This window comes from Phoca vitulina, unplaced genomic scaffold (assembly GCF_004348235.1).
Source record: "Phoca vitulina isolate PV1807 unplaced genomic scaffold, GSC_HSeal_1.0 scaffold52, whole genome shotgun sequence".
Taxonomy (NCBI): Eukaryota; Metazoa; Chordata; class Mammalia; order Carnivora; family Phocidae; genus Phoca; species Phoca vitulina.
The window spans coordinates 5701406-5729004 of NW_022589755.1; the positions used below are offsets into that span (position 1 = coordinate 5701406).

Below are 27599 nucleotides of genomic sequence, written 5' to 3' on the forward strand. Positions count from 1 at the left end.
CATTCCGTTACTCCTATAGGGGCTGTGGGGCTGAGAAATGACAGGGGTGGAGATGACAGGGACGGCTTAATCCTCCCACTGGTGGATCCAATGGTGACATTTGGGGCTGGTGGTACCATGGTGAAGGAGAGGCACGGATATAAGGACAGACAGGGTCACACTACAGTTCCTGGGCTCCATGATGATATCAGGGTCAGGCCCATGTCGCCAGTATTGGGGGGAAGACACTGGGTAACTCCAAAATAAGAGCTCTTCCCTCAAAGAGTACTGTCCTCAATGAGGAGGCCCAGGCTGGCCCACTCCCGAGTGTTCTGACTCAGGGAACAAAGCATGAAAAAGGTGGAGAAAGGAAGGTAGTATGTGACTCACATTCAACCATTTTTGAAATGCTCACTTTCCTGGGCTCACCTGAACTTTGCAAGAGCTAATACAAGGTGGGATGATTGTTACCATGTTCAGTTGAGGAAACTGAGGCTCACAGAGGAGAAGGCACTGGCTTATGGCCGCGCAGGCAGGGAGCAGGGAAGGAAACACTGGGAGGGAGCCCAAGTTTCCAGGCAGTACAGGTTAAGTTTGCTTCTCAACACATGCCCCTGCGCAGGGGAAGGGAGTGGGGCAGGGCCTGACATTACATGACGCAAAGGAACCATCTGGTGGGACGAGTTTGAGATACACCAATTAAACAAAATTAAATGGGCTCTTTCCCGCAGGACTTGTCAGAACCTTTAGCTCCTTTGTATTTCGCAGATCTCTTTGACCAGGACCAAGGCCAGGGCCTGGACAATGATTGACAGGCCCTGTGTCCCAAAGGCCGTGAGTGGGACACGATGGGGGTGGAGGCGACAGCAGCATGTGCACGGGTGTACTCCAGGCATCTACGTGCAGGAGCAGATGATGAGGGTACGTTCTGTACATGTGTTCTCCATCATTCTGAGTCTGGGGCTCAAATAATACCTGTAAAAGCGGAACGGGATAGGCATCCAAAGGCCAGGGTCTTGCCCTTCCAGGCTTGCCCGGCGACGAGATAAAGACCAAAAGTGCCTCCACCGCCCGCTCAAGTCAGATTCCACAAGGCTTTATTGGCGTGGAACTTAGCCTGGTGCCCGCCGCTCCCAAGAAAGGCAGGCGAGTAAGGGCTCTCGGCTCCGCAGAAGGCCCCCTGGGATCGCCCAGCCCGGGGGAACACGCTTCCATCCGTGGGCAGGGAGGAAGGGAGGGAAGGGCCTTCTCACAGGATGAATGGCCCAGCCAAAGGGCGAGCGGTGGGATGGAGACGCGAGGACCGGCCCCGCTAGAAGGGGTACTCGCAGACGTAGTAGAGGCGGCGTTCGCAGTCGTGGTCCCACCAGGAGCCGTCATCCGAGGCCTGCGCCACGCAGTTCTCGAGCGTGCCGCCGTTGGGCTGGTTAGGGCTGAGCGGGTGCGGCGCGGGGCTGGGACCGGCTCCGGGCTCCGGACGGGGCGCGCGGTGCCAGGCGAAGAAGGACACGCGCTGGCCGTTCTCGAAGAGGTACAGTCCCTCGGAGCGCCGGTCGTGCACGCCCAGCCACACCGGCCAGTTGTAGGGAGCGAGCGCCGCGCGCAAGTAGCGAGTGAGCGCCTCCATCTGCTGGCGGTCCGCGGGCTGGGCCAGACTCCCGCCCCGTGCCACGCAACGCGCCTGCGCCGCCGCCTGCGCCTCGAAGTCGCGCGATAGCAGGAAGCACTTGTGGCCAAGGCGCAGCCCCTTCAGGCAGCCTGCGGGCGGGGAGGGGCGGAGTTAGGGGCTCCGGGGGCGGGGAGAAGGCGGGGTCGGAGCCTCCGGGGCCGGGCCGGGAGGAGGCGGGGTCAGAGCCACGGGGAGCAAAGAGGCGGAGAGTTAGGACCGCTGCGGGTGGGGCCAGACTGCCGGACCCGGACTGTAAGGGGCGTGGCGCGGCCCCAGTCGGGTACGCTCCACCGCGCGGTAGGGAGCGGGCCTCCCCCTCGGCGCGCCTACTCTCCGCATTCACCCTCCCCGCTACTCTAAGTCCCCATAAGCCAACACCCTGCACATCTCTAGGAACCCGTTCGTCCCTAACACCCTGGGTCCTCACGTCTCTTCAGATGTTTCTGGGCCCCCTCCCGCCACCAGTCCTCCACTTGACCCGGATCGTCCCACTTTCCCTGCCCGGCGCGGCGCGGACTCACCCTCTAAGCGGCCATGCTCGCGCTCCGCGCGGCTCTGCGCCTCCTGCAGGGCTTGCACGGCGTCGCGGGTGTCGCTTGCCGCCTCCCGCAGCTGCCGCAGCCCCCGATTCAACTCGACCACGCGGGTGTCCAACGCGTGCAGACGGACGTGCAGCTGGTGCAGGCCTGCGTCCAAGCCGGCCAGGCGGCCCACTGCGGGCAGACAGAGAGCACGCTGGACGGAACCCAGGGAACGGAGCTGGGGGACCAAAGGGCCTGGAGGGACCTAGGGCTTCTGCGGGCAGAGTTGGGGTGGGCGGCACTCGGGATTTCTGGAAGGTAGGGGCCGGTGGCCCCGGGCTCTTGGGAGGCAAGACCAGGCCCCCGGAGCTCCCAGGGACGTGGGGGCATCGGCTGGGCGGTGGGCCATTGAAAGGTCCCGGGCAGTGAAAGGACGGTTCATTTTTGAGAAAATGACCGCGGAGGCCTGGGGGCAGGGCGGAGCTAATGATTACTCACGGATATAAGTGACGGTGTCTTCAGGGGTGGGAGAGGGGCTAGGGCCAGAAGAGGGGGTTGGCGTTGTTTCCTCCTCTTCCTCCCCCTGACCGTCCTCCTGCGTCCCCCAGGTCTCTTCGTCTTCAGGGGTTCCCTCAGGGTTTTCGTCCCCCCTCCCAGCGGGCAGCCCCAGGGCCTCCTGCAAATGCTGAGGCAGGGAAGGGATGTTAGGGCCAACCCAGCTGCATTCTGACGCCCCACGCGCTCCAGCCACCACTTTACAGCAGTGAGCTCTGCCCCTGAGTCCCTTGTCTGAATCCATCATCCCCATCCTTTGAGCCTGCCCCATCACTCTCCCTTGCCCATTTCCCTAACCCTGGAATACCCTCCCCCCAACACTCACAGTTCCCCATCGGAGTCCTAAGCAACTCACCTTCAGCATCAGGGCCTCCCTCTCCCGCTCCTCCTCTTGGGCGCCTCCCCAGACTCCCTCCCACTCCCTGTCTGCTCCTCGAGCCCCATGGCTGAAGCCCAGGAGCTGAGGGACCACCAGGGCCCCAAGCAGCCAGGCTGCCTGCATCGGGCTGGGCTCTGCAGCACCCAAGGCTGCAGAGGGATGTCTCTGGGGACTGGAGTGCGTGCAAATCACTAGCCCCTGGTTCCTGCCTCTCCCAGCTTCTCTCTGATCCCTTTTCTCCCAGCTCTTGTCTCTGTCCACTCGCTGTTCGTCTGTTGGTCTCTGCTCCTCTGTATGTGTGTCTCTCCCCGCCTCTCTTGGCTCCCCTGAGGCCCTGCTTCTGTGGCCGGAAACCTCTAACGTTCCAAAGCCTGGATCCCGCCTTGGGTCTCCCCACATACCCCCCTCTTTCCACTTTCCAGAGCTCACTTCCGCCCTGCCCTTTCCTTCCACCATGGCCAAAAGCTCAGATGGCCAAAAGAGGATGGAGTTGGCTCTCCAAGGGATCCTGGGGACACAACCTCTGCCCTCAGGGGGTTCTTGGGGCTTGGCCCTGCTCCCTGCTCCTCCTCCTGGCCACTCCTCAGGAGCAGGGAGACTGCATGGTCTCCATAAGGTTTTTTATTACCCTGTGGCCACCATCGCCCACGCACCCTGCTGGAGGAGGCTTTCCACGACTCACAGGCTCTAGGGCGCCTCCTGCCCCCAGATCTCCCATCCTGGCCTCAAGCCCTTGCCCCAAGATGAAAATGAGTGTGTTTGCCTGTCTGTGGGGACACATATGAAGAGCATGCATGTCACTGTGTATGCAACTCTAGAAGGCGGGGCTCTGGGATTCATTTGCTGTACTTTCCTGGAAGCCTCCTGCAGGTCAGGCTCTGGGTGGGGCAATGCTGGGGACTGCAGCTGCTCACGGACAGGCAGACAGTAGGGCAGAAGGGAGGAGGAAGGGTGGGTGGGTGGGTGGTGGTCAAGGAAGCTTCCTCCGGGAGGTGGAGTAGACAGACGCAGGGCTGGGTGCATGCATGGAGCTCTGAGCATTCAGCCAAGTGCCTCGGCTCCGGCCTGGACCACTGCAGTCACCTCCTCCTGGCTCTCCCCCTCCTTTCTCCCGAGCCCCTCCAATCCACACTGCTTGCAGCAGCGAGCCATGCTTCCAAACCATAAATCAGATCACGTCACTCCCCACTCCCCTGCTCCCCCAGCTTCCCATCATATGCAGGAGGGAAGCCAAACCCTGTCCTCAGCACAAGCCTGGCCTGCCCAGCGGGGGGCTGGGAAGGATGGGCCCTTGGCACCTCTGCAAGCTCATCACCCCCACTCCCCTTGCCCCCAGGCTCCTGCCACACCGGCCTCTTCACTGGTTCCTGAATGCCAAGCTCCTTCCTACCGCAGAGCTTTTGCACTCGACTTTTCCTCCTTCTAGATGCTCTTCCCCCAGCTCCTTCTTATTATTAAGGTCTCAGCTCAGTGAGGCCTTCTCTATCATATCCAAAGAAACTGCACTTCTACAAGTTAACACCCCATTTTATCGTGTTGGTATAATCAAGACTGGATTGTCTTGTTTGTTCATTTTCTTGTTTGCTGACTGTCTCCTGCCAGCGAAGGCAGGCATTCTTGTTCATTGCTGCATCCCCGGAGCTAGAACAGGGCCAACCTAGCACATAGTAGGTTCTCAATCAGTCTGCTCAGTGAGGAAGGAAATAGCCATTCCTGGTGGGGTAACAGCTTAGCCAAAGACTGAAGACTTGACCGCTGTGTTTAGGTGGCACCCCACGTTCCCCCGGGCAGGGGCACAGGGGCATGGTGGGGGCGGGGTGGTCGCCAGGGTGGAGGTGGTGAGGGCAGTGGGAGAGAAGCTGCAGAGGCAAGGGAAGCAGGAGGCCAGGCTATGCCCACTCCGTGCCAGACCCGTGAGTCATGCAGGGCTTTCCCAGCCGGGGCCTGGCTGGTTGTGCCAGCGAACATGGAGCTCAGCAGCCAGGGATTGCAGGGCCCACTCTTCAAGGGAAGAAACTGAGGCTCAGAGAAGGGACAGCGCAGCCTGCTGGAGGTCACCAGCGTGGCAGCGGCTAGCCAAGGCTTCTGGCTCTAAGCAGGGGCATCGGCCCTCAGCTGCTGGGAGCCCCAGGAGGGGTCTTGGAAATCCACTCATCCAGCCTTCCCTTTTCCAAGAAAGCAGAAGGCAGTGTGACATGGCAGGCTGCTTACCCCCTGGCCCTTTTGGGCTGCCTATTAGGGGCCTGGGGACCCCTCACTAGCAGCTAGAGGCCTCAAGAGATAATGCGCAGGCTAGGAAAGGCCTTGTAGACTGTAGAGGGGTGCACGGCCTCTGTCGCTGCTGGTGGCAGTGTGGGCAGCTGTTCTCTCCCCGGGCCCAGGTCCTCACCATCTGGGCTGATGGGTATGCATCCAGAGCGAGGCCTTCCAGGGCTGGGCTGGCTCAGACCTCAGTACGCTGGAGCCCACAGCTGGAGATGTGGCCAGAGGTGTCTCAGAACTGCCCTCTGCAGGGGCCTGTGCTCCAGCTGGCCGCCCTGGAGGCGCTGGTGGAGCTGGAAGAAGGGTAGGCGCCTGGGCTCTGGGGACACTCTCACCATTGCCCTATGGGACCTGCCCTGTCTCTCTGGTATGTCCCGGGTGCCACAGACCTGAGCTTTGAGGAGACCTTGGGAGTGTCTGTGTGCAATGAAGGAAGACATGCAGTGATGGTGTGCCTAGTAGTGAACGACAGTGGTATAAAGACTGAGCCAGCCTGCCTGTCCCTGATCCTTGGTACCACCTCTTTATGGCTAGGTGACCTTGGGCGCCAAGTTACTTAGCTTCTCTGTGCCCCAGTTTCCCCCTCTGGAAAATGGGGATGGTGAAAGTCCATAGCCCATAGGATTGGTAGGAGAAGTTGATGAGTAAATCCAGAGCAGAGCACGGCACACACGAAATGCTCAAGAAATGTCAGCTGCGGAGGGGGGCTACGGCACAGTGTTGTGCATCTAAATGGGTGTGTGCAGACCTGTGTGAGGGATGGTGAGGTGGGTGGGTGTGATGGTGCTGCATGCACACGACTCCTGACAGTTGTGTGTGTCTGTGTCTGGGTTGCGTGTGAGCTGGAGATCTGAGCATCCTGCGGGCCCCTGTGGGGGGTGGTGGATGCTGTGGTGCGCGGATGCTCTGGCACTCGGGGGTGATTTGTACATGTAGCTGGGCGTGTTTGTGGTGATGTCCACTCCAGGTGTGTTAGGTCATGCATGCCCTGGAGAGCGTGTATGTGGGGGAATGTGCGCACGTGCAGGGCCAGCTAGTGACTCTAAGCACCTGTGCCTTGGGGGAAGATGTGTGTGTGTGTGTGTGTGTGTGTGTGTGTGTGTGTGTGTGTGTGTTTGGGGGGACGGGAATCTATAGCTCTCACAATCCAATTTGGAGGTCTAGAGTCTAGCAACAAATATTTATTGCGCCCTACTGTGTGTAGACGGGTTGCGAAGCGCTGTGGGAAGGGGCGGTCCTGGGGTGTGTGTGTGGAGCGGTACCCTTAGGGGGGCGGGGCCCCATAGTCCGGGTAGGGGGGCAAGCAGGGGTAGAGCCGGGTTGGGTTATCCGGTGGCGATGCGGAGTGGTGGCGGAGGGCAGGGGGAGGGGGCGGAGCCGGCGGGGGGGATGGGCGAGGTTTGGGGGCGCGGGGAGGGGCGATGTCTCCTCCGCCGGCTCCGGAGGGAGGGGAGAGGGCGGAGGGAGGGGAGGGAGGGAGAGAGGGAGGGAGAGAGAGAGAGACAGGGTGAGGGAGAGACAGTGAGAGCGAGAGAGCGAGAAGGGAGGCAGAGGAGGCGCGGAGCGGGCGGCGGCGGCGGCGGCCTGAGGAAGAGGAGGAGGAAGAGCAGGCGGAGACGCCGCGCCCGGAGCCGGCCGGACCGAGCCGGGGGCGGGCTAGCCCGGAGGGGCGCGGCGGCCGCGGCAGAAGGGGGGGCGCTCTGCGGATGGCCAGGCCCGGCCCGCGGGGGGGGTGAGGTCCTCGGCCCCCCCGCCCTCCCCCCCGGCCCCCGCTCGCCCCCTCCCCGGCCCGCTCGCCCTCCGGGGCGGTGGGGCATGGCCTGAGGGTCCCCCGTCTCCGGGGGGGTGGGGGGGGGGGGGAGGGGGGAGGGGCCGCGGGCGCCGCCGACCGGGACTCAGCAGCCCCGCCAGGCAGGTAAGGGGGCCGAAAACCCAGGGTTTGGGGGGAGCTGCGGGGCCGGGGCCGCGGGAGGGGGCGGGGGCGCCCCGGACGTCCTTGGCCGCGCGCCGGGCTCCGGGCCCGGGTGTGCAGTGGGGGGTGGGGGTGAGGAGGGGAGCGTTGCCCCGGGCGACGCCAAATTGGGTTACGCCCTGGTCCCCCGTGCCCCGTCCCAGATAGCAGACTTGAGGGGAGGATGCGCCCCCCATCCCCCGCCAGTAAGGCCCCCAGCCCGAACCCGGTTCCCCAGGCACCCAGGCCAAGGGCTCGGTCGCTGTACCCGCCTCCTGGCCCAGCCCGGCCACTCCCCCGCCTCGCCCACCCCGGCTTACCAGGGCCCGTAGACCCCTTCTGCAGCCCCACTGCGCGAGGCCCCTCCCCCAGGTCACCCTGGTTCCCTGCCCCTCCGTCGGGGGTCTGGGCCTTGGCCTCCTCCGCCCCCTTCGACCCCCTCTAGCTCCTGCTTCTCCTTCTAGGCTCCTCCGATCCCCTCCCACCCCCTTCACAAGCTCCCCTCATCCCCACCCGTCTCCTCTCCCTTCTCCACCGGCCGGCGCGCCCCCTCGGCTCCCGCCTCCGAGTCCCGCTCCCGGGTGCCCCCGCCCCCTCTCCCCGGCCCGGGGCTCTCCCCCACCAGTTTCTCGGCCCCAACCCCGGCTCCTCTCCCCGTCTTTCCCCGCCTCTCTCCGCCTCCATTCATTCTCCCGGGCCCCGCTCTCGGCCACACCAGCCGCCCCCTGTCCCCCCACAGCCTCCCAGGGCACCCCCTCTCTCCCCTTCTCCACCCCCCCCCCCCGCCGATTCCTCAGCCCGTCTCAGTACCAGCTGCGTGCCAGCTATTCTTAGCCGCGGAGCGTTTGATTCATGCCGCCCCGGCGGAGTGTGCCCGCTCCCTCCCTCGGGCCTGAGGGGGAGGGGCCGGAGCTGGTCTGGGGGGTTGGGGGCAGCCGCACGCTCGGGGGAGCCCGGGCCAGCTTTGCTTTCATCCCCCGGGCCACCCCATTAGTGCCCGGGTGAGGCTGGGGTCAGCCAGGGTCAGCCGAGGGGGAGTGGCAGCGGGCTGCGGTCCGGAGGTGGGATGTGGAGTCCTGCGGGTAGGAGGCCAGGGGGCCTCCGCAAGGGCAAGGTGGGGCAGCTCTGCTGGGTACCTGGAGGGGGGAGGGGGCTTCTCAGCCTGGCCACGCATGGGGGAGGGGTTGGCCAGCTCGTGGTTAAGCTGCTCGCTCACCCACAGCTCTTGGAACTGTCCTCCCTGCACACTCATTTTGTCTTCCCTCCCCAACCCCCCCAGCCCATCCCCACTCCCCCAAAGTCAGCAGTACCCTCCACTGCTTCCCATCTCCATGGCAACGGTGCAGGAGCTGGGCCTGGTGTGGGGGGGAGGGACCAGACCAGACATTCTGGTTTCCGGTGCTGGGGTGGGAGACTGGGAGAAGAGGGAGGCGGACCCCATTTGGGACCCAGGCTTATAAGGCCACCTTGGGAGAGAATATTGGGGATGTGAAATGACCTCCCACCCCAGTCCCCCAGACCATCACCCCACTCTTAGCCACCCTCCCAGCCCCCCAGTCTCCCTCAGAGCTGATCGGCCAGTACGAGGCAATGCCATTCCCCTGTCCTGTAGTGCCAGGTTATCCACAGCCACCCCACACCGACCCAGGCCACCGCACTACCGGCACCAGCCGGCCGGCCCAGGCCAGTGTCCCCACCCGCCCACACCCTTCTCAGGGTGCCCCCAACAGCCTGCAGAGGCCGCGTCTTGTGGTTCCCTCGGGGACGCCCCATGCATGATAGTTTGCCCCATGACACCCGCATCTGAGCGTCCCCGCTCCCCCGGGACACTGATTCCCGGCAGTCCTCTGCACACGTTGTCGGCCACACTTGAGTGCAGTCGCCAGCTCCGCCGCTCCCCACTCCCGGGCACCGCTCCCGGGCACCACGCGGCCTCCCACTTCTGCCGCCCCAGACTCACAGCACCTCTGTCTCCCCATTACTACATCCCGGCCTCGCCCGACCAGCTATCCAGGAGGAGGACGAGAGGGCCTCGGGTGAGGGGCCAGGCTGGGGCCAGGAGGGCAGGATGCCGGGGGGTCGTCCACCTGTCTGTCCTCAGCTAATTTTAGCTGCATTTTCCGTGGCCTGCCAAAGTGGGCCAGTAGCTCCCGCGGTGATTCTGCGGTTTCTGGGACACTGCCATGCTGGGTCAGCGGCAAAGTGGGGCGCAGGAGGGGTGGGGGGCTGCGAGCAGGGCCAAGGGCAGGGAAGGAGACGCGCTGGAAGAATGGCAGGGATGGGCGTGTGTGAGCAGAGGCGGCAGGAGTATCTGGGGGTGTGTCCAGCCTCCTTCCTGCCAGCCTGGGGCATGTGGGGTGGCAGCCCTCGACCGCTCGTCCTCAAGGCTGCCTGCTGCCTCCGAAGAGTCCGGGCTCCTCATCTGACAGCCGCCCTTGGCCCCCCGGCAGCCGCCTGTGATGCTGCTGTCCCCTGTCGCCCCGTGGCCCCACGATGACCCACAGCCCCGCGTCAAGCGAGGACGAGGAACGCCACAGTGCCAGCGAGTGTCCCGAGGGGGGCTCAGAGTCCGACAGCTCCCCAGACGGGCCCAGCAGAGGCCCCCGGGGGACCCGGGGCCAGGGCAGCGGAGCACCTGGTAGTCTGGCCTCCACCCGAGGCCTCCAGGGCCGCTCCATGTCTGTCCCGGACGACGCCCACTTCAGCATGATGGTCTTCAGGATTGGCATCCCGGACCTGCACCAGACAGTGAGTGACTGACGGCCCGCTGACCAGTGGGGGACAGGGACCCCAACCCACAGGAGGAGGCTTCTGGTGCTGGGCGTCCGCCCCCTTTGGGCCCCATTTTCAGACCCCCACATGCTTCCCCCAGGCCCCCCTCCTATCCCCAGAATCACCCCCCCACCACCTTTCCAAACCACCTCAGGCTCCTCCCTGTCACCTCCCCAACCAGAAATGTCTGCGCTTCAACCCTGATGCCACCATCTGGACAGCCAAGCAGCAGGTGCTCTGCGCCCTGAGCGAGAGCCTGCAGGACGTGCTCAACTACGGTCTGTTCCAGCCGGCCACCTCAGGCCGCGATGCCAACTTTCTGGAGGAGGAACGGCTACTTCGGGAGTACCCCCAGTCTTTTGAGAAGGGGGTGCCCTACCTGGAGGTGAGGCCCACAGCCTGCCCAGCTTGGTCACAGAGGAGAGAAGGCTTGCCCCATTTTTCTCCCAGTCATGCCCTTGCAGGGGAAAACCCAGTGGGCTCCTCCAGATCCCCTCAGGATTAGAGTCAGAGAGGCCTGAGTTCAAAGGACAGCGTGTTCTGCCTCTGACCAACAGAGTGGCCTTGGGCAAGTCACTTCCCTGCCCCAAGCTTCTCCTCGCCTTTCAAAGTGGGAAAGGATTCACAATTACAGTAGGTGTTCTAGAACATTCTGTGCGGGGTCCAGACTCCTACTCCTCCACATCAGGGGTTGCAGTCCATATACTCCGCAGCAGCCCCGCACTCCTCTGCCACCCAGCCAAGGCTCCAGGGCTGTTTCCACCTTGACCCTGAGATGACCCCCCCCCCCCCTGGCTCAAAAGGAGTCCAGCCTCCTCCCCAGGCCCCTGATTCCAAGTCTCTGTGTCTCTCCCCTCATACACCCCTGGCCACAGTTCCGATACAAGACCCGGGTTTACAAACAGACCAACCTGGATGAGAAGCAGCTGGCCAAATTGCACACGAAGGTGAGAGAACCCTGCTGGCGCTTACCCCCCAGCATCCCCCCCACAGAGACCCGGAGCCCTCCCCACCACCACTTTCCCACTTCCTCTCCCACCTCTTCCCCACAGCAGCCTTCCACATTCCCCAGCCCCTTCTGTTCCTCTGCCAGGGTCCCCCACTCACTTGAGATGCTATGTTGCATTTGGGACAGCCCCAAATGCCACCCCCTTCTCTCCATCATAGCCCTTCTTCGTTCCCCCCGCCTCTGCCCCTCATTGCTCTGCCCAAGCCCACACCATTTCCCCCTGGCTCTCACTTTCTTCTTCCTTGGGCTCTCCCATCTCATCTCTGGGTCCCCCATATCCACGCAGGGGCCCTGCCTCCCCCCACTTGGCCTGGACTCTGACACACAGTGTCCCTCTGCCTCAGGGCTGTTTTGTAGACACCCCACAGTTCCCCCAATCCCATAGCCTAAACCTCTCCTAGGATGTCTCCCACCCCTGGCCACGTAGAGCCATGTTGCCCTCCCAGCCTCCGACCATATGTCCCCTGTGTCTCCCCTGGTCCCCTAAGATCTGGGAGGAAGCCAGGGGGCTGCTTTAGCCAGAGGTGAAGAGAAAGATTCTTGACACTTGGGAAAAAAGTCCCTGGCCTCTCCTCATCCCCTACCCTGACCGCACCATGCATTCGTGTCTGTCCTCCCCCAAATATTCCATCCCTCCAGACCTGCGCCATCCACTCCGGGAGCCACCGGCCACATACGGCTCCCAAGCACTTCTGGTGTGGCAGGTCCAAACTGAGACTCGCTGTGAGTGTGAAATGCACACCGGATTTCGAAGACTCAGTATCCCAAAAGAGTAAACTTTCTCATTGATAAATTTCCTATGGATTGATTACCTGTTGATACGGTAATATTGTGGATATATTAGGTTAAAAAGATAGGTCACTGAGATGAATTTCGGTACAATCAACTGTGCCCCTTCCTTTTTTTTTTTTAAAGGTGGCTACTAGAGACTTTTCAATGCCACACGCGGCTCGCTGTGTATTTCCACTGGACAGCGCTGCTCAAGACCCCAGCTTTTCTCCCTTGCTCCCTGACTGGCCTGTCTTCTCTCTCTTGTCCATGGCTCAGACGGGGTTGAAGAAGTTCCTAGAGTACGTGCAGCTCGGGACGTCCGACAAGGTGGCGCGGCTGCTGGACAAGGGGCTGGACCCCAATTATCATGACTCGGATTCAGGAGGTAAGGAGGGAACTGGGGGCTTTGGAAGAGGTGGGGGGAGCCAAGAACGAGGCATAAGGGCTGCGTGTGACTGGCCTTTCCTGCCCCTTAGAGACCCCCCTGACTCTGGCTGCCCAGACGGAAGGCTCTGTAGAGGTGATTCGAACCCTGTGCCTGGGAGGGGCCCACATCGACTTCCGGGCCCGGGATGGCATGACAGCGCTGCACAAAGCTGCGTGTGCCCGTCACTGCCTCGCTCTCACGGTGAGGTGCCAGACCCCCGGGACCCTCCCCCAGATTGCAGTGGTCCCCTAACAGCAGGATGAACTGCAGCGAGTTGCCCCAGACCCACCCTCCTCCTCCCCTTCATCTCCCTTGACCCCACAAGGCCATCTGGTCTCCCCTTTGCCTCTCATCTCGCTTCCTGGAGGTCCCCTCCCACGTCCCCATGGGGATGCCACTTCTGCTCTTCCCTCAGACTCCTCTCCCTTTCCCGTTTGTTCTCTCTCAAGCCTCAGTTCTTTAGATTTGTTAAAAATAGTCTCTCTTCGTGTCCCAAATACAAAGCCCCTTTCCATAGCCTGACAAACACGCAGACCCCATGCTCACTCCTCCAAGGGGATCCGAGACCCTCTGCTGATCCCCAGATGCACCCACACTACAGAGGATGGTCACACAGAGCTTTCCCCTGCAAGGGCCCAGGGAGATCCTAATACCTGTACTCTCCTGCTACCCAGACGTTCTGGTTCCCTCTGACCCAGCTCACCACCAACCCGGCCTCTGTCTCCCTCAAGTGTAGACCCTCCCTCCTCTGTTCCTTAAAGTACACAGTGAGCAACCTGCTGTGCCCCCAGATACAGACCCTCCTCGGCACACACATACCCTGCAGACGCAGCCCCTCCCCCTGCTTCATAACTAAAATGCACTTTCCCAGATAGACAAACCCGTATCCCCGCAAAATACACACATGGAGTCGGCTTATGTGGTCTTATTTTAAAAATCCTCTTCCTCTCCCCCCACCCCAATGGCACTTGATCCCTCTTCATACACAGGTCAGAATAGACTGCCCCCAAAGATATGTAGCTGTTGATAAACACCCAGCTCACAGATGCTCCAGCTTAATGGACCCTCCCTTCCCTTTTCCAGCTGCCCTGAAGACCCTAAATGCAGTCAGACGCCAGCCACAAAGATCTGCTTAGGCGCTTGGAATTGACAAACCCTCTAGATGTACCCCCAGTCTGCTCCCTTCCGCCAGGCAGATCTGCTCTCACCCCCACCCCCGGCCTCCAGACCTACTCTGTCCAATCCTCTAGCCACTAGCCACATGGGGCTGTTTAGACTTAAGTTAATTAAAGTGAACATTTCTGTTCCTCAGGCTCACTAGCACATTCTAGCGCTCAAGAGCCCACATGTGGCTGCCGTGTTGGATGGGGAGGTTGCAGGCTGTTTTTGTCACTGCAAACATTCTGGTGGACAGCGCTGCCGCGGGCTGTCCTCACACGGCTGGGGCTGACAGTCCTCTAATGATGCTCAGCTCCACCAGCCTCTGTGCCCAGAGCTGTTCCTGGACGCCCCCTGCCCCCCTGCCCCCCAGCCCCCAGCCTCAGTGAGGTTGGCCCGACTCACTTTGGTCCGAGCTAGCCCTTTTCCCAGGTCTCCTTCTGCGTCCCATCCTTGGGATCCCGTCCCAACCACACCTCCTGCTTGGCCAGGGGTCCTCCCGCGTCCAGACTCTGTTCTCATGTGGTCCCACATGACCGTCCTGCTGCTCGGATGAGGCGCTGAGGCACCAGGCTCCTTCAATGGCTCATCCAAAGTCAGCCGTGGGTGGAAGGGCCAGGCTCAAGGTCACACAAGGGCATCGTGGCAGAACCCACAACAGCCTTGGCCAGTGTGGGTCACCCGAGACTCCCTGCCCCACTGGTCCTTCAGGTTGAGCCAGTACTAGTGGGACTGTCTTTTGTCTTGTCTCCCTCCTCAGGCACTCCTGGACCTTGGGGGCTCCCCCAACTACAAGGACCGCCGAGGCCTGACCCCTCTGTTCCATACGGCGATGGTGGGGGGCGACCCCCGCTGCTGTGAGCTCCTCCTATACAACAGGGCCCAGCTGGGCATAGCTGATGAGAATGGCTGGCAGGAGATTCACCAGGTGCTCCGGACTTGGCCAGGAGGGATTGGGGGGGGTGTGTGGAGCAGGGCGGGGGGGTGCCTAGGCCCTGATCAGAGCAAGGATCGGAGACCCTGGTGCAAAGAGCTGGGGATCCAGATGCTGAGGTCCTCATAGAGTATGGAGGCCGGAGGAGCATGGTCTCCAAAGAGAAAAAGATGGGAGGAGGCAACACCAGGACCCTAAGGGGGCATGGACCGGGGACTGGACATCTGGATCCCTGAGATGGGTGGGGATGGTCTCTTGAGCCTCTCGAGGGGCCAGGCCAGGCACCTGGGTCTTGCAATGACCCAGGAAGCTGATAGTCTGGGCCCCTGGGCAGGAATGGAGGCTGAAAGGAGAGGGAGAGGGAGATGCAGGGTTTCCTGGCCTCAGGCAAAAGATACATGCCGTGGTTGGGAGAGTCTGATGTGGCCTCCTGGGTTCCCTGTCCCCCCCCAGGCCTGCCAGCGGGGTCACTCTCAGCACCTGGAACACCTGCTCTTCTATGGGGCTGAGCCCGGAGCCCAGAACGCCTCGGGGAACACGGCCTTGCACATCTGCGCCCTCTACAATAAGGTCTGCTCTGGCAGTGCTGGCCCGGGTCCTCCTCCTGCCCCCGGCCTCCCAGCTTCCCTGCGTCCTCTGTTCCATCACTGTTTCATTCATTCGTCCATTCATTTATTCGTTCATTTGTTCGTTTCATTCATTCGTCCGTCTCCTTCATTCATTCAACAGATATTTACTGAGCACCTTCCCCGTGCTGAGGACCAGGCAGTGAGCGAGACAGACAGCCCCTCTGCCAGCATGCCTTCCCATTACAGTCCAGCGTCGTGGGGGCCGGAATCTGGGCTTGGCCTTGGGGTTGGGGTGGAGATGGGTCTCCGGAAAATGTGGCACCTGTGCTAAGATGAGCAGGAGTCAGCTGAGTAGGAACGGGAGAAAGGGTGTTCTAGGCAGTGGGCACAGCCCGGTTCAACAAACCAGAGGGCAGAGAGCACATCAGGACCGTTGCCGGAAGGGAAAGTTGCTCCCCGGGCCCCCTTTCCTGTGTGTCTCCATTCAGCTGTCCGCGGAGCACCTGCAGTGCGTTTGGGGGTGCTGCAGGGGACAGAGGAAAGGCCAAACCCCAGCCCAGAAGGGGACAAGAGTATATCGCAAGTTGTAGCAATTCGGGGCTGGGTGGACAGCCCCCACCTCGGGAGTCGTGAAGGTGAGCAGTAAAAAGCCGGCAGGGAGCCTCACAAACCAGCCAGTGTGGCTCTCAGCCTACTGACCCCAGCCCCAGGCGGATCCTGCGCAAGTCAGCCCCTCAGTCTCCTTCCCTGTTTTCCAGGGCTTCCTGCCCTTGGAGGGGTGCCTCAGGGACTCCGCAGAGCAGGGCTTGGCAAGCTGGTGCTGGTCTGCCAACCTCCTCTCCCCTTCCTCCAGGAAGTCTTCCAAGACAGCCCCAGCCCCTTCTGCTTCATCAGAACTTGCAGTGCCGGAGACGTGGCAGGTAGCCACGTGTTGCCTTGTGGCAGCGAGCAGTCTGCTCTGCCGAGGGAGAACTCAGTGTTTGTCAGACCCAACCAACGCGGTGCTGTCACTTCCCCTCTCCGGTGTTTCTGTCTCTCCTGCTCCCTGGTGCAGGCCTCGTGCCCAGATTCCCCCGCTCCACGGCCTCTGCGCATGCCTGTGGGCAGACCACAGCCCCCCAGACAAGCCCTGTGCCCTCTCCCAGGCTCTGTCCTCGCCCCGTGGTGGGGATGACGTCAGCTGATGGAAGGGGAGGAAAGACCATGTATGTTAAGCACTCGTCCCCAGAAGGCAGCCTTGTTAGTCAGGACCTGGAAACCGTATTGTGAATTTCAACAGGGAAAACTTAGTATACAGAATTAGAGTGTGGGAGCAATTACTCTTAGTCGGATGACCCAGTCGTTTCCCCTCCTCGAGCTTCTCCTTTCTCCTCCGTGCAATGGGTCAGTAACACCTACGGCGCGAAGGATCAAGTGGGTGGATGTTTTGCTTTTGCTCTTGGCATGGTGCTTAGCAAGTAGATGCTTGACAGATATAGTTCATTTCGTACTTCTCCCTCCCTTGTTTTTCCTCTCAGACCTTAAGCTTCCCAAGGGCCAGAGCTGGGTCTGACAGATTTCCCAGCTCTCTCCTCCTCTGGCCTCCTGACATGCCCGTCTCTCCCCTGCTGGTGAAGGTCAGGTCCATGTTTATTGGCTGGGAGCTCCTCAAGGGTGAGGGCTCAGTCCGATCAGTTACTCTGTCCCAAGGCCGCAGGACGTAGTAGGCCTCGGTGCATCTTTGTTGAATGAGTGAGTGGACGGATGAATTATAAATCAGCTACCTTGAATTTGCCCCAAGACTACACAGAGCCCCCCTCAGAATATTCATTAGGTGTTTGCTTTGCAATAGACTGAATGACTCAGTGAATGAATGAATGGCTTGAACAAATGAATTTTGAGTGACTCGGCTCCATATCCTTCATCCTCATACTTCCTCGTGCATGTTTTGTGGGCACCTACCGATGTGAGATGAATCAGACTCAGCATGGTGCCTGTTCTGCGGAGTTGGGGGGGAGTTCACATCTGGCGAAGAGGCAGATGTGTAACGAGGAATTGCAATGCCGTGAGATCAGTGCTAGGACAACAGTAAATCGAGGTTCTCGAGGTGTAGGGTGTATTGCTGGTTGGGCCCGTGGAGATGGTCTGGCCCTGGGCTAGGCAAGGTGGTGGTGGAGGCGGGCAGACACACACAAACACACACATGGCAGTTAACAGTCTAATTGGGGGTCAGCATGGACACACTTGGATACACACACTCTCTCACACACTCACAAAAGCACCCAGAAAACTAACTGAGCTTACTTTGCTGTCCAGTGACTGAATTGGGCAACCTGAGCTGTGCGCCCACAAGACATAGATGAGCCCTAGGCTTCAGAGGCCACGTTTGAGTCCTACCTAGCTGCTCCACTCACCAGCTGTGTGACTTTGGGCACAGATTTGCCCTCTCTGAGCCTGTCCTATAGAATGGGACCATGCAAGCATCCTTGGCATGCTTGTTACACGGAGAGGGTGAGACCAAGGAGGTGCTTTGTGAATGCTGGTTGAATTGCAACAGTGGGGAGCTGGAGAGAGGAGTTGAGCCGGGGGCCAAGACAAAGGGTGGAAGACTTCAGCAACTGTTTATTGAACAGCTTCTGTGGCCCAGGCGCTATTCCAGGTGCTGGGTGCTGCAAAATCATGCCCTATATAAAACTCACGATGTAGTGGGGGAGAGATGCTAACGAGACAAGTAAAAGAGAAATGTCATTTGACGGAGATAGCATTATGAAGAAAATGAGCTAATACTGGCTTAGAAGAATGCCTGGCATATAGTGGCCATCATATAAATAAAAATAAAACAGGGAACAGGATAGGGAGCTATTTTGATGAGGTGGCCAGAGAAACCCTCTCCAAAGAGGTGGCGTTTGAGCAAAAACCTGAATGAAGCGAGAAAGTGAGCCATGTGGAAATCTAGGGGCAGAGAATTAATTCCAAGGAGAGGGAGCAGCGGGTGCAAAGGCCCTGGGGCAGGAGCATGCCTGTCAGAGGAAGAAGGAGGCCAGTGTGGCTGGAGTACAGGGAGTGAAGAAAGGCAGCAGAAGATGAAGTTGATGAGGCTGGGGGTAGGAGGGTAGGCAGACCAGGTGGAGGTAGAGCCTCTAGGCCATGGCAAGGCCACTGGGTTTGATCCAAACAGTGAGAGGGAGTGACGTGGTTGACATTAGGAAGGCACAGATCTGGATGCGAACAGCATTCCTACCGCTCACTGCCCAACCCTGACCCCCACTGCCTCCCTTCCTTCTGGGTCTAGCAGAGTGCATGATAAGCACAAAGACTCTGGAGTCCGACAGACCTTGGTTCAAATCCAACCGCTGATAGTCACCAGCCGCATGACCTGGGGCTCCTTGTGATGTCTTAGCTTCCTCGCCTGTAAAATGGGGATAGTAATTTCCATCTCGTGGGTTGTTGGACAATACAGTGAGCTTCCGCCTCTAAAGTGCTGAGCACCTGACATGCAACATGGGAAGCCGTCCGTGAAGCTTGGATTAGTGGCTCTCAACTGGAACAGCCCTGGCCCCCAGGGGACATTTAGCAATGTGTGCAGACATTCTTGGTTTTCACAACTGGGGAGAGGAGTGCTACTGGCATCTAGTGGTAGAGCCCAGGGATGCTGCTAAGCATCCTTATGGCACACAGGACAGCCGCCACTACAAAGATTGATCTGACCCCAGATGTCAGCAGTGCTGAGGTCAAGAAAGCCTGCTTCTGCTGAGCACCATCCAATAGACTATAACACGGGTCATGCGTGTAATTTTAAGCGTCTCAGGAGCTGCGTTAAAAAAAAAAAGGAAATAGGTGACGTTAATTTTTGTAGCATATTTTATTAGCCCATGGTTTCCAAAAATATTATCATGTCAACATGCAAGCGATATAACAATTATTAGAGATACTTCGTTGTTTTTTTTTTTTTTTTCATGCTAAGTTCTTGAAATCTGGTGTGTATTTTACACGTACAGCTCATCTCAGTTCGGACCGGACACATTTAAAGGGCTCTTGAGCCACATGTGGTAAGTGGCTGCTGTCTTGGGTGAGGCAGGTTTAGATCAGGTTGTTCCGGAAGTTCTTAGCCCAGTGCCTCTGTCTGCTCATGACCTTCACCGTTTTCTTTTGTTTCACCCTCTGCCACCGCCATCGCCTGCAGGAGACCTGCGCTCGGATCCTCCTCTATCGAGGAGCCAACAAGGATGTGAAGAATAACAATGGACAGACCCCCTTCCAGGTCTGGGGCTGTGAGGGCTGGTGGGGGGCCCAAAGAAGGCAGGGGGTGAGGAAGGTGGGACAGGCAGGGGTGCTGGTGGTCTGGGAGAGGAGGGAGGGGCGCAGTTGCTGGGGTGAAGGTTTGGGGGGCAGGGGCGGGGGGCAGCCGGCCAGGGACCTCACCGTGCTTCCCGCTCTCTCCCTCTGCGGCCTGGGCCACCCCACCTCCTTGTGCCCCCTCCCTCCAGGTGGCAGTGATCGCTGGGAATTTTGAATTGGGGGAGCTGATCCGAAACCACCGAGAACAGGATGTGGGTGAGCGAGTGGGAAGTACGGCTAAGGGGAGAACCTAGGGTATTGGGGGTGCATGGTGGGACTGGGGAGTCAGCGGACTGTGAGCATCTGAGTAGTAGTAGGGGGTGCGATGCCAGGCCCCCACTCTCTCTCACGTCTATCTTTCTTCCCTCGTGCCTCTCCCCTGTCCTCCCTTGCCTGCATGCCCCCTCCACCTGCCTGTCTCCCCTGCCCCTTCTGCCCCCTGCCACTGTGCCCTCTCAGTGCCCTTCCAGGAGTCCCCCAAGTACGCAGCCCGGCGACGGGGACCCCCAGGCGTAGGGCTGACGGTGCCCCCGGCACTGCTTCGGGCCAACAGTGATACCAGCATGGCCCTGCCCGACTGGATGGTGTTTGCCGCCCCGGGGACCTCGTCCTCTGGGGCCCCTGGCCCTACCTCAGGGCCCCAGGGCCAGTCGCAGCCCTCGGCCCCCAGCACCAAGCTCAGCAGTGGGACCCTCCGAAGTGCCAGCAGCCCCCGGGGCGCCCGGGCCCGCTCCCCATCCCGCGGGAGGCACCCTGAAGAGGCCAAGAGGCAGCCCCGTGGACGGCCCAGGTAGGGGAAAGCTCAGCCCTGGTCCCACAGACCCCAGCCCAACCAGATCCTATCCTCGGAGCCCCAACTCCCCCCACCCAGGCTGGCGCCCCATCCACCCCAGTCCCTGGTCCCACCCTCAGGCCTCCAGATCTCTCTCCTGCTCCCTGAGGAAGGGAGGGCATTGTAAGCCACAGTCTTGCACCCACCCCCAAATGTGCCAGTTTAGCCAAGCACCTGCTCGATGCCAGGGGTCAGGGGTGGGGTGCCCAAAAGAAATGTTGGTTGCAGCCCCCGAAGACAGACAGACAGACAGGGCAAGGTGAGAAAAAGCCAAATGGGGTGAGGATGGGCGAGGGACTTGGGGAAGGGTTTCTGAGCTTGGAGATGAGACCATGGTGGGGGGGGGGTAGTGGAGGAACCACTCAGGGTAGAGGGGAGGACGAGCAGGGGGCATTCTGGGGGTAAAGAGGCCAGGCTGGCTAGAGGAGGATGAGAAGGGGGACTGTGGCTGGCCAGTATGTCCTGAGGACACGGGAGAGCAAAAACTCATGGCAGGCCGGGCATGGCAGGCAGAGGAGTTGGACCTGCACCAGGAGGAAGCTGGGAGTCTCTGAAGGCTCGTGAGGGAGCTGAGAGATGACACAGTCAGAGCTCCGCTTCAGGAAGCTGAATCAGGCACAGCACGCAGGGCCGTGGGAGGGGCAGAGCCGGAAGCCAGGAGGCAGAGGAGGGGGCTGGGGGGCAGCAGTGGGCAGGCAGAGGGAGCTCCCAAATGCCCTCTTCCCCCCAGGACGCCAGAGCTGGGACACCCACTCAAGCCCCCTCCCCCACTCTGATGCTCCATCTCCCCCTACCCCACGGACCCCTGTTCTCCCAGAGGTGCCCCCTCCCTCCACTCTCCCTGCCTCTCACACCCTCTGTGTATGCAGCTCCAGTGGGACGCCCAGGGAAGGGCCGGCAGGGGGCACAGGGGGCTCAGGGGGCCCTGGGGGCTCCCTGGGCAGCCGCGGGAGGCGCAGGAAGCTCTACTCAGCAGTGCCCGGACGCTCCTTCATGGCCGTGAAGTCCTACCAGGCCCAAGCCGAGGGGGAGATCTCCCTGAGCAAGGGGGAGAAGATCAAAGGTAACAGGGCAGGGCCGGGCCAGGCTGAGGGTCGGGCAGGGGAGCCAACCACTCAAGGAGAAGACAGTCAAGGACAGACAGTTCTCCGGGGCCTAGGCTGTCCGATGCACTCTGGGGACCCCAGAGAGGCCCTGGATGCCCCTCTGCCCCAGAGGAGCATGAAGCATAGCTGCCCAGATGCCACCCGTCGGGAGGAGGTGTTGAGGCAAAAGAAGGGAAATGAGCATTTGGGGGACCCCGATACCATGCCAGGCCCTGTGGGAGTGGTCCCCCTGCAGGATCGGCCTTTCAGGAGGGTGTCAGGAGCCCCTCTGACAGTTGAAGGAACAGTCTCACAGGTCAAGTGACTTGCCCCAGTCCCCAGTGTGAGCCCACAGTCTTTCCTGCCACCTGGTGTGGAGCGTGGGGCCAAGCCACCTTGACCTCACCTCCTGCCCCCACCAGGTGCTCTCATCTGAGGAACAGGGTGGGGCCCGCTTCACGGGGCTCTCATGAGACAGGTGTTGGAAGCCAGGACCATGCCAAGGGCTCCCTGAGCGGCGGCAGACGCTGCTGTTCCTGGAGTTTGCCTCTCTTTGGTTTTTCTGTCTTCTTCTGGAAAATGGTGCCAGTAGCCCTCACGTGCAGACTTCGCAGGGCTGTTGACGTGTGTTCTTGGATAGAATGAAGCTTGGAAACGGGAAGCAAGCAGACGTGGCAATTAATGCGAGGCGGGGGAGCAATTCTTTGCCGACTCTAGGCTGCAGGGGAGCTGAGTAGTGTAGTGCTGGAGGGCCAAGCTGCCTGGGTTCAAATCCTGGCTCTACCACTTCCTGGCTGGGCGCCCGCAGACAAGTGACTTTTCTCTGGGCCTCAGTTTCTTCACCTGTGCAGTGGGACCCTGGTGAGAATTTAAAAAGTCAGTTACCTTAAAGCACCCAGGACAATATTGAGCACATAGCAAGCGCCAATGATCGTGATCCTCAGCGGGCCCCCATGACAGGAGCTTAGAGGGGAGAGAAGGAGACCCTGGCTGCCCGTGAAAGCTGGGGGTTCCTCCCATAGGAGACGGAGGTTGTGTGGGGCCTTGAAGCACGTGCAGGGATCAGAGGGTCAGGTGGGTGGTGGATCAGCATCCGTTTTGCACTATCTCTTCCCATAGCCCGAGTTCCTGAAGGCAAGGTCACATGTCATTGATCTCTGGGTTGCCGGGGCCCAGTGTAATGACCCAGGACACAGGAAGCCGCAGTGCACATCTGCTGAATGAGTGAATGAGTGAATGGCCAGATGCAGGAGCAAACTGTGGGGGCCAGGAGCAGTGCCTCCAGAGGCAGGGTGCCTGGGAAGTGTGCGTGCCTGTGTGCGGGTGTGAACACACACACAGGCACGCACACATGGAGGGTCAGGTCGGCGCTTTGAGACAGAGTTTGCAAGAAGAAAGGGAAGCTAAGGTCCGAGGGCAGGGACCTTCCGTGTGCGGTATCTTCCAAGTTTCTTTCTGAAATTCAAGCCCAATACTCCTGTACACTGCCCCGTTTTTGTATCCTTCCCTTTCATTAAGACATTTAGTCGCTTCAAAGCCTGCCTCCATCCACGATGCCAGTGAGGTTCGCCGCATCCCGATGAGGCAGCAGGCTCCCTCTGCTCTCAGGCCAAAGCCCGGTGCCTGAGCCTGGCTTGCCAGCCCTCCCCTGCCCACCCACCAACCTCATCTCATGGCACTCTTTCCTTCCCCCACAGGGCGCCAGGGACCTCCTTCTCCCCATTGCTCAGGTGCCCCAAGCCTTTTCCACACCAGGCTCTTTGCACGTGCTATTCCTTCTGCCAAGACAACCTTTTCCTCCCTCTCTCTGCCTCTTTAACTCCTAGGATCCTTCTGGTCTCAATCTATATGTCACGTCCTCCGAGACACCATCCTGGCCCCTTTGCCGTCCGATTTATAAACCCCCATCTGGCCTCTCTTCGGACACCCCGTCCTTTTCCCCTGGAGTCCTGACCTTAATTTTCAATCGTGAGGTCCCTTACAGAGTTACGCCTCCCACGGCTGCCAGCGTGGAAGCTCCACGAGGGCAAGAACCACAGTGGTTGTGTCCAAGAGTGCTCTACCCCGTGTCTAGCCTGGTGCTTGACTCATGACCGGCACTAAATAAATATTTGTTCAGTGACCGGACGATTGATTCCATGACCACCCAACCGGTCACTGGAAGGCTAGCCAAGAACCCAGACCCCTTGTTACCCCCTCGCCTGTTCCCTTCCATGACCTTGAGCATCTCCTCGATTTGCAAAGAAAAGCACCAGGGGGCCCCAACTCAAATCCCAGTGTGGCTTGAGCCATCTCTGGGGCCAGGGACTTTTCTGCTTTAGCTTCAGCTTCTTCGTCTATAAAATGGGAAATCAGTTGTTGCCTACCCTGGTAGGCGTGAGGGAAGTATGTGAAGGGCCGAGTGGAGACAGAGCCAGGAAAAATGAAGAAATGGAAGACTGTGCATCTGTTACTGTTGCCATGACCATCAGCATCAGAAGCAGCAGCAACACAATGCTTGAACAGAGAGGTAGCAAAACACTATGACTCAAAGCATTCACGGTGGAGACACAGAGTGGTGTTCAAATCCAGGCTCTATGGATTACAAGCTGTGTATTCTGGAGCAAATGACCTCGGCTCCCTGAGCCCCGGTTTCCCTACCGGCAAAAGGGGTTTGATGGAAGTGTCCCTTCTTAGGGTTCTGGTCACCAGTGAGAACCGGATAGACGTTAGCAGTCCCCAATGTCCATCTTTGTACTTGAGTGGCCGGCGCGCGCACACACAGACACAGAGCGGGCGGTCAGCAAACATGTGCCATGTGTGGCTAAGAGATGGGGCCAGCAGGAAAGGGCCTCCAGTGACAGGTGGTGGACAGGAAGAAAGATGTGATTCTAATCTCTTCTCCTGTCTAGAGCCAGGGGAAGCAAAGAGAGGCAGAGGGCAGGGGCTGGAAGCAAAGGACAGAAGTTTAAGTGGCCAGGAGGCTGTGGGAGGGGGCGGGGGCAGTGGCGGGACTGCAGAAGGGTTTAGGGAGTCTAGAAGGGCTTCACGAAATTACAGAACACCCGAGCTGTGACTGGTTGGTTACCAGGGGAGGTGAGGGCCAGTCCTGGATGTGTCCCTAACCTGCGAGGACCATGTCACCAGACACAGCCCTTTCTCCCAGTGCCTCTGGATGTCCCCACTGGATTCGGAAATCAAGAGTGCAGGAATGATAGGATTTGATTCTTCCCCTGCCCCTCATCCCTTCCTTGGACATTTATTAAGGACGCCCTTGGGCCAGGCCCTGTGCTAGGTTCTGGGGAATTGTGGCAAGGCTGTGCATCGAATATGTTGGGGGTGGGGCGTGACACGGAAACACAGAAATGTTTCTATGTCCCTGCTCCCCACCCAGTGCTTAGCATCGGGGAAGGAGGCTTCTGGGAAGGCCAGGTCAAAGGTCGCATTGGCTGGTTCCCCTCTGACTGCCTAGAAGAGGTGGCGAACCGCTCCCAGGAGGGAAAGCAAGGTAATGAGGACTCCCTAGTTGTCCTCAATCATCTGAGGGTTCTCCCGACGGGGGTGGGGTGCTGGGAGGTAGAGGGGACGACGTGGGCCAGGACCCCCAGGGGTGGGCCCACGGTTTCCAGAGTGAGGGTCCAAGGTCGTCCCTTGTCCCCCTGCAGAAAGCCGCAGTGACAAGGCAAAGAGACTCTTCCGGCATTATACCGTGGGCTCCTACGACAGCTTTGATGCCCCAAGGTAAATGTCCTTACACCCTCGGGTGCCCCTCACCCCAACCTACCTTCATACTCCACCTTTAAATATTTCCACCACCTCCACGCCTCCTTTCTGCTCCCTCTAAAGTTTGATCCAGAGCTGGGGGAAGGCAGAGTTAGCTTCAGACCACAAGCCCAGTCCCAAACCATCCTTGGCAGCCACTGAGGCTGCCCAGGTTTGGGGTAGCCTGAGACCAATGGGTGGACAGATAAGGATGGGGATGTCTGGGGACCGGGGGAGCTCGTGTGTGTGGCTGGCTGGAGGCCTTTGTCTCCTTCATGTGCCCCATCTCTGTGCGGTCATGTGCAGCAGAAGTGTATGCATCCCATGGCTCGCACGGGCGTGGGGAGAGGGGCAGGCAGAGCTGGGCCAGGAGGGGTGGGGGTGGAGAGATGGGCACACTGACACCTTTCCCCTCCCTGGCTGCTGGCTGACTTGCTTCAGAAGCTTGATGGATGGGATTGGCCCAGGGAGGTGAGAGGGGAGGGGAAGGGAGGGCACGGGGTCAGGAATGGGAAGAAAGGGGTGCCTGGGGATGTATGGACTTGTGTGTGCACGACCAGAGCTGGTTTCCCTGTGTGTGAACATCTTACACAGGCGAGCGTCCTTGTACGGATTCTCTGAGTGTGTCCTTGCCCCTGTGTCTCTGTAGGTGCGCATGACACGTGTCTGTGTGCATGGGTGGCTAGAGGCCCCTAGACGTATAGCCATGTGCCTATATATGCCCATGACAGCGAGAGGGTCTGTCTTACTCTGTATAGATGGGTGCATTTGTGGCTGTCATTTATGGGCGCACGATTGAGCCTAATCGTGCGGCTGGCACTGCACATTTGTGTTTCCCTGAATCTGTGTGTCTGAGAATGAGGGCAAGTGTTTCCAGGGATGTCAGTGTGTCTGCTTACCTTGTATGGACAGGTGGGTTTTTGCACACGTCTGTCTCTTTCTATGCATGTCACTGTGCGGGCGTGTTAGCCCAGAAAATCGTGTGCATGCATTTGCATCTGTCCGATTGATCTGGAATTCAGGACCTGGGGCCCTGGGGGAGGGGAGGACAGAAGAGGGGAGGATTCCAGGGCTTGGGCTTCCAGAAGGGCAAGACTGTGGGGGAGGGATGGTCATAACTGGGTATCTGAAAGATGACACCCTCCCCCACCGCTCCCCCCATCCAGGGAAGGGTCTCCTTGTTTGTAGCATCCTTCCATTAAATGTGTCCAAACCTATGTGTCTGTGTTCTGGCCAGTGGGGATGGGAGGGGGGGTTGGGGGGAGAGAAATAACAAAAGATGGGGAGAGAGGGTGGGGCTGGGGTGCCACCCTGCGCCCGGAGTGTCTGAGGCGCTTGACCATTGTGCGTGTTCACCTGGCACGTCTCTGGCTCTGGGCACCGGGTGAGTATCAAGGTCCCCCCCACCCCAAATCTCCCTATCAGCCTCTGCTTCTTGTCTCTGACAGTGTCTCTCTGGGTCTCTCCTTGGCCTTGTTTTGGGAATCACTTGCTCTCCCAGCTGGATAGGGGTGCTCCCTCTTGCCCTCAGCTTCTTCCTTCTCCTCCCCTAGCTCCGTCAACTTCATCCCCTCCCCTTCTCCTTTCCTCCTTGTGCCCACTGGCATGTGCTGCACTGTGTGGTGTGTCTGAGCCTCTTCCCCTCCTGCCTCCCCCCTGCTCTCCCTGACCCTGTCTGAGGTGGCCTGGCCTGTGGTGTGTACCCTGCATCCCTGCTGGAGCTCTGAGGTCCTGGCCTGTTGCCACCCTCTCTCCTCTCCCTGCGGGTCTATGCCCTCTCCTCTCTCAAGTGAGCTGCGGTGTGTGTATGTCCCTCGTCTGGGCTTCTTTGGGGCGGGGGGAGGGGTGTCTCTCACTGCTCTGGGGCCCAGTCTCAATGTTTCTAGCCTTCCCTTCCTGGCCCTTCCAGACTGTGTCGGGGTGCATTATGTGTCGGTCTGCGATGGGGGACTGTGCGTCCCCTCCTGGGGCCTCTCTCACCGTGGTATCCCTGCCTGGGAAGTGGGGCTCGGTTCGCGCGTCCCCGCACGCGGTCGCGAGGCATCTTGTGTGGTGGTGTGCGTCTCTCTCCGCTCTCCCTCGCTCTGCACCTGCGCGGGAGGGCTCTGGAGGGAGGAGGGGGTTAAGGGGGGGGCCCAGACCGGAAGTGCCTCCCCTTCTCCCCCCCATGCCTCGCCCCTCCCCCTTCTCCCGCCAAGGGGGCCCCCGCGTTCCCCTCCCGGCCCCCTCCCCCCTGCCCGGCCCCCTCCGCCACCCGGCGCAGGACGCCAAGGGGTTAAAGCCTCGCGCCCGCCGCCCGCCTCCGGAGCTGTCCGCGGTGCTGAAGCCGGCGCCTTCCGCGGTCCTCGCGCTCCCGCCGCGGCCCGACCCCGCGCCCCGCGCCCCCGCGCCCCCCGGCATGTGAGCCCCCGGCCCTGCCCTCCCTCCCGCGGGAGGGTGCGCGCCCCCTCCCCCTCCCCCCTCCCGGCGCGGGTCAGCATGAGGCGGGGCCTGGGGGCCCGGACACGGGGGTTCGGCCGAGCGGGGACGGGGACGCGGCGGCGGCGGCGGCGGCGGGGGCGGCCGGCACCGGGACCGGGGCCGGGGCCGGGGCCGCGGCGGCGATGGCTTTGTCTGCGGTCGGCGGCGGCGGGGGTCTCGGAGGCGGCCCCGGTGGGGGCTCCCTGCC

At 60.4% G+C, this 27599-nt stretch overlaps 2 protein-coding genes across 6 annotated transcripts in view; one reads left to right on the forward strand and one right to left on the reverse strand.

Moving 5' to 3' along the window:
• Nucleotides 1-706: 706 nt before the first annotated feature.
• Nucleotides 707-3395, reverse strand: CLEC11A (C-type lectin domain containing 11A). The gene is made up of 4 exons (XM_032387986.1): nucleotides 3080-3395; nucleotides 2668-2854; nucleotides 2170-2361; nucleotides 707-1737 (listed from the first exon to the last, which is right to left on the reverse strand). The coding sequence occupies exons 1-4, from the start codon at nucleotides 3224-3226 to the stop codon at nucleotides 1292-1294; spliced, it is 972 nt and encodes a 323-aa protein (XP_032243877.1). The 5' UTR covers nucleotides 3227-3395; the 3' UTR covers nucleotides 707-1291.
• Nucleotides 3396-7216: 3821 nt separating this feature from the next.
• Nucleotides 7217-27599, forward strand: part of SHANK1 (SH3 and multiple ankyrin repeat domains 1) — a 45874-nt gene continuing 25491 nt past the window's right edge. The window contains exons 1-15 of one of the 5 annotated variants that reach the window (XM_032387945.1): nucleotides 7217-7280; nucleotides 9767-10064; nucleotides 10270-10473; nucleotides 10964-11035; nucleotides 12145-12253; nucleotides 12345-12496; nucleotides 14214-14381; nucleotides 14841-14957; nucleotides 19119-19196; nucleotides 19423-19489; nucleotides 19733-20063; nucleotides 20975-21168; nucleotides 24564-24677; nucleotides 24835-24910; nucleotides 25373-25402. In XM_032387945.1, coding sequence (XP_032243836.1) covers nucleotides 9810-10064; nucleotides 10270-10473; nucleotides 10964-11035; nucleotides 12145-12253; nucleotides 12345-12496; nucleotides 14214-14381; nucleotides 14841-14957; nucleotides 19119-19196; nucleotides 19423-19489; nucleotides 19733-20063; nucleotides 20975-21168; nucleotides 24564-24677; nucleotides 24835-24910; nucleotides 25373-25402 — 1967 coding nt within the window. In that variant the 5' untranslated portion in view covers nucleotides 7217-7280; nucleotides 9767-9809. Of the gene's footprint in view, nucleotides 7281-9049; nucleotides 9353-9398; nucleotides 10065-10269; nucleotides 10474-10963; nucleotides 11036-12144; nucleotides 12254-12344; nucleotides 12497-14213; nucleotides 14382-14840; nucleotides 14958-19118; nucleotides 19197-19422; nucleotides 19490-19732; nucleotides 20064-20974; nucleotides 21169-24563; nucleotides 24678-24834; nucleotides 24911-25372; nucleotides 25403-27599 lie in introns of those variants that run through there. The other 4 variants (XM_032387947.1, XM_032387944.1, XM_032387948.1 and 1 more) reach the window with 4 other exon arrangements.

What these genes read in the sequence shown, in the direction of transcription:
- CLEC11A (XM_032387986.1), bottom strand. Translation starts at nt 3,226, where the DNA reads ATGCAGGCAGCCTGGCTGCTTGGGGCCCTGGTGGTCCCTCAGCTCCTG. An exon ending in AGACACCGTCACTTATATCC is followed by an intron (nt 2,362 to 2,667) that starts GTGAGTAATCAT and finishes GTCTGCCCGCAG; the next exon opens with TGGGCCGCCTGGCCGGCTTG. An exon ending in CGAGCATGGCCGCTTAGAGG is followed by an intron (nt 1,738 to 2,169) that starts GTGAGTCCGCGC and finishes CCCCGCCCGCAG; the next exon opens with GCTGCCTGAAGGGGCTGCGC.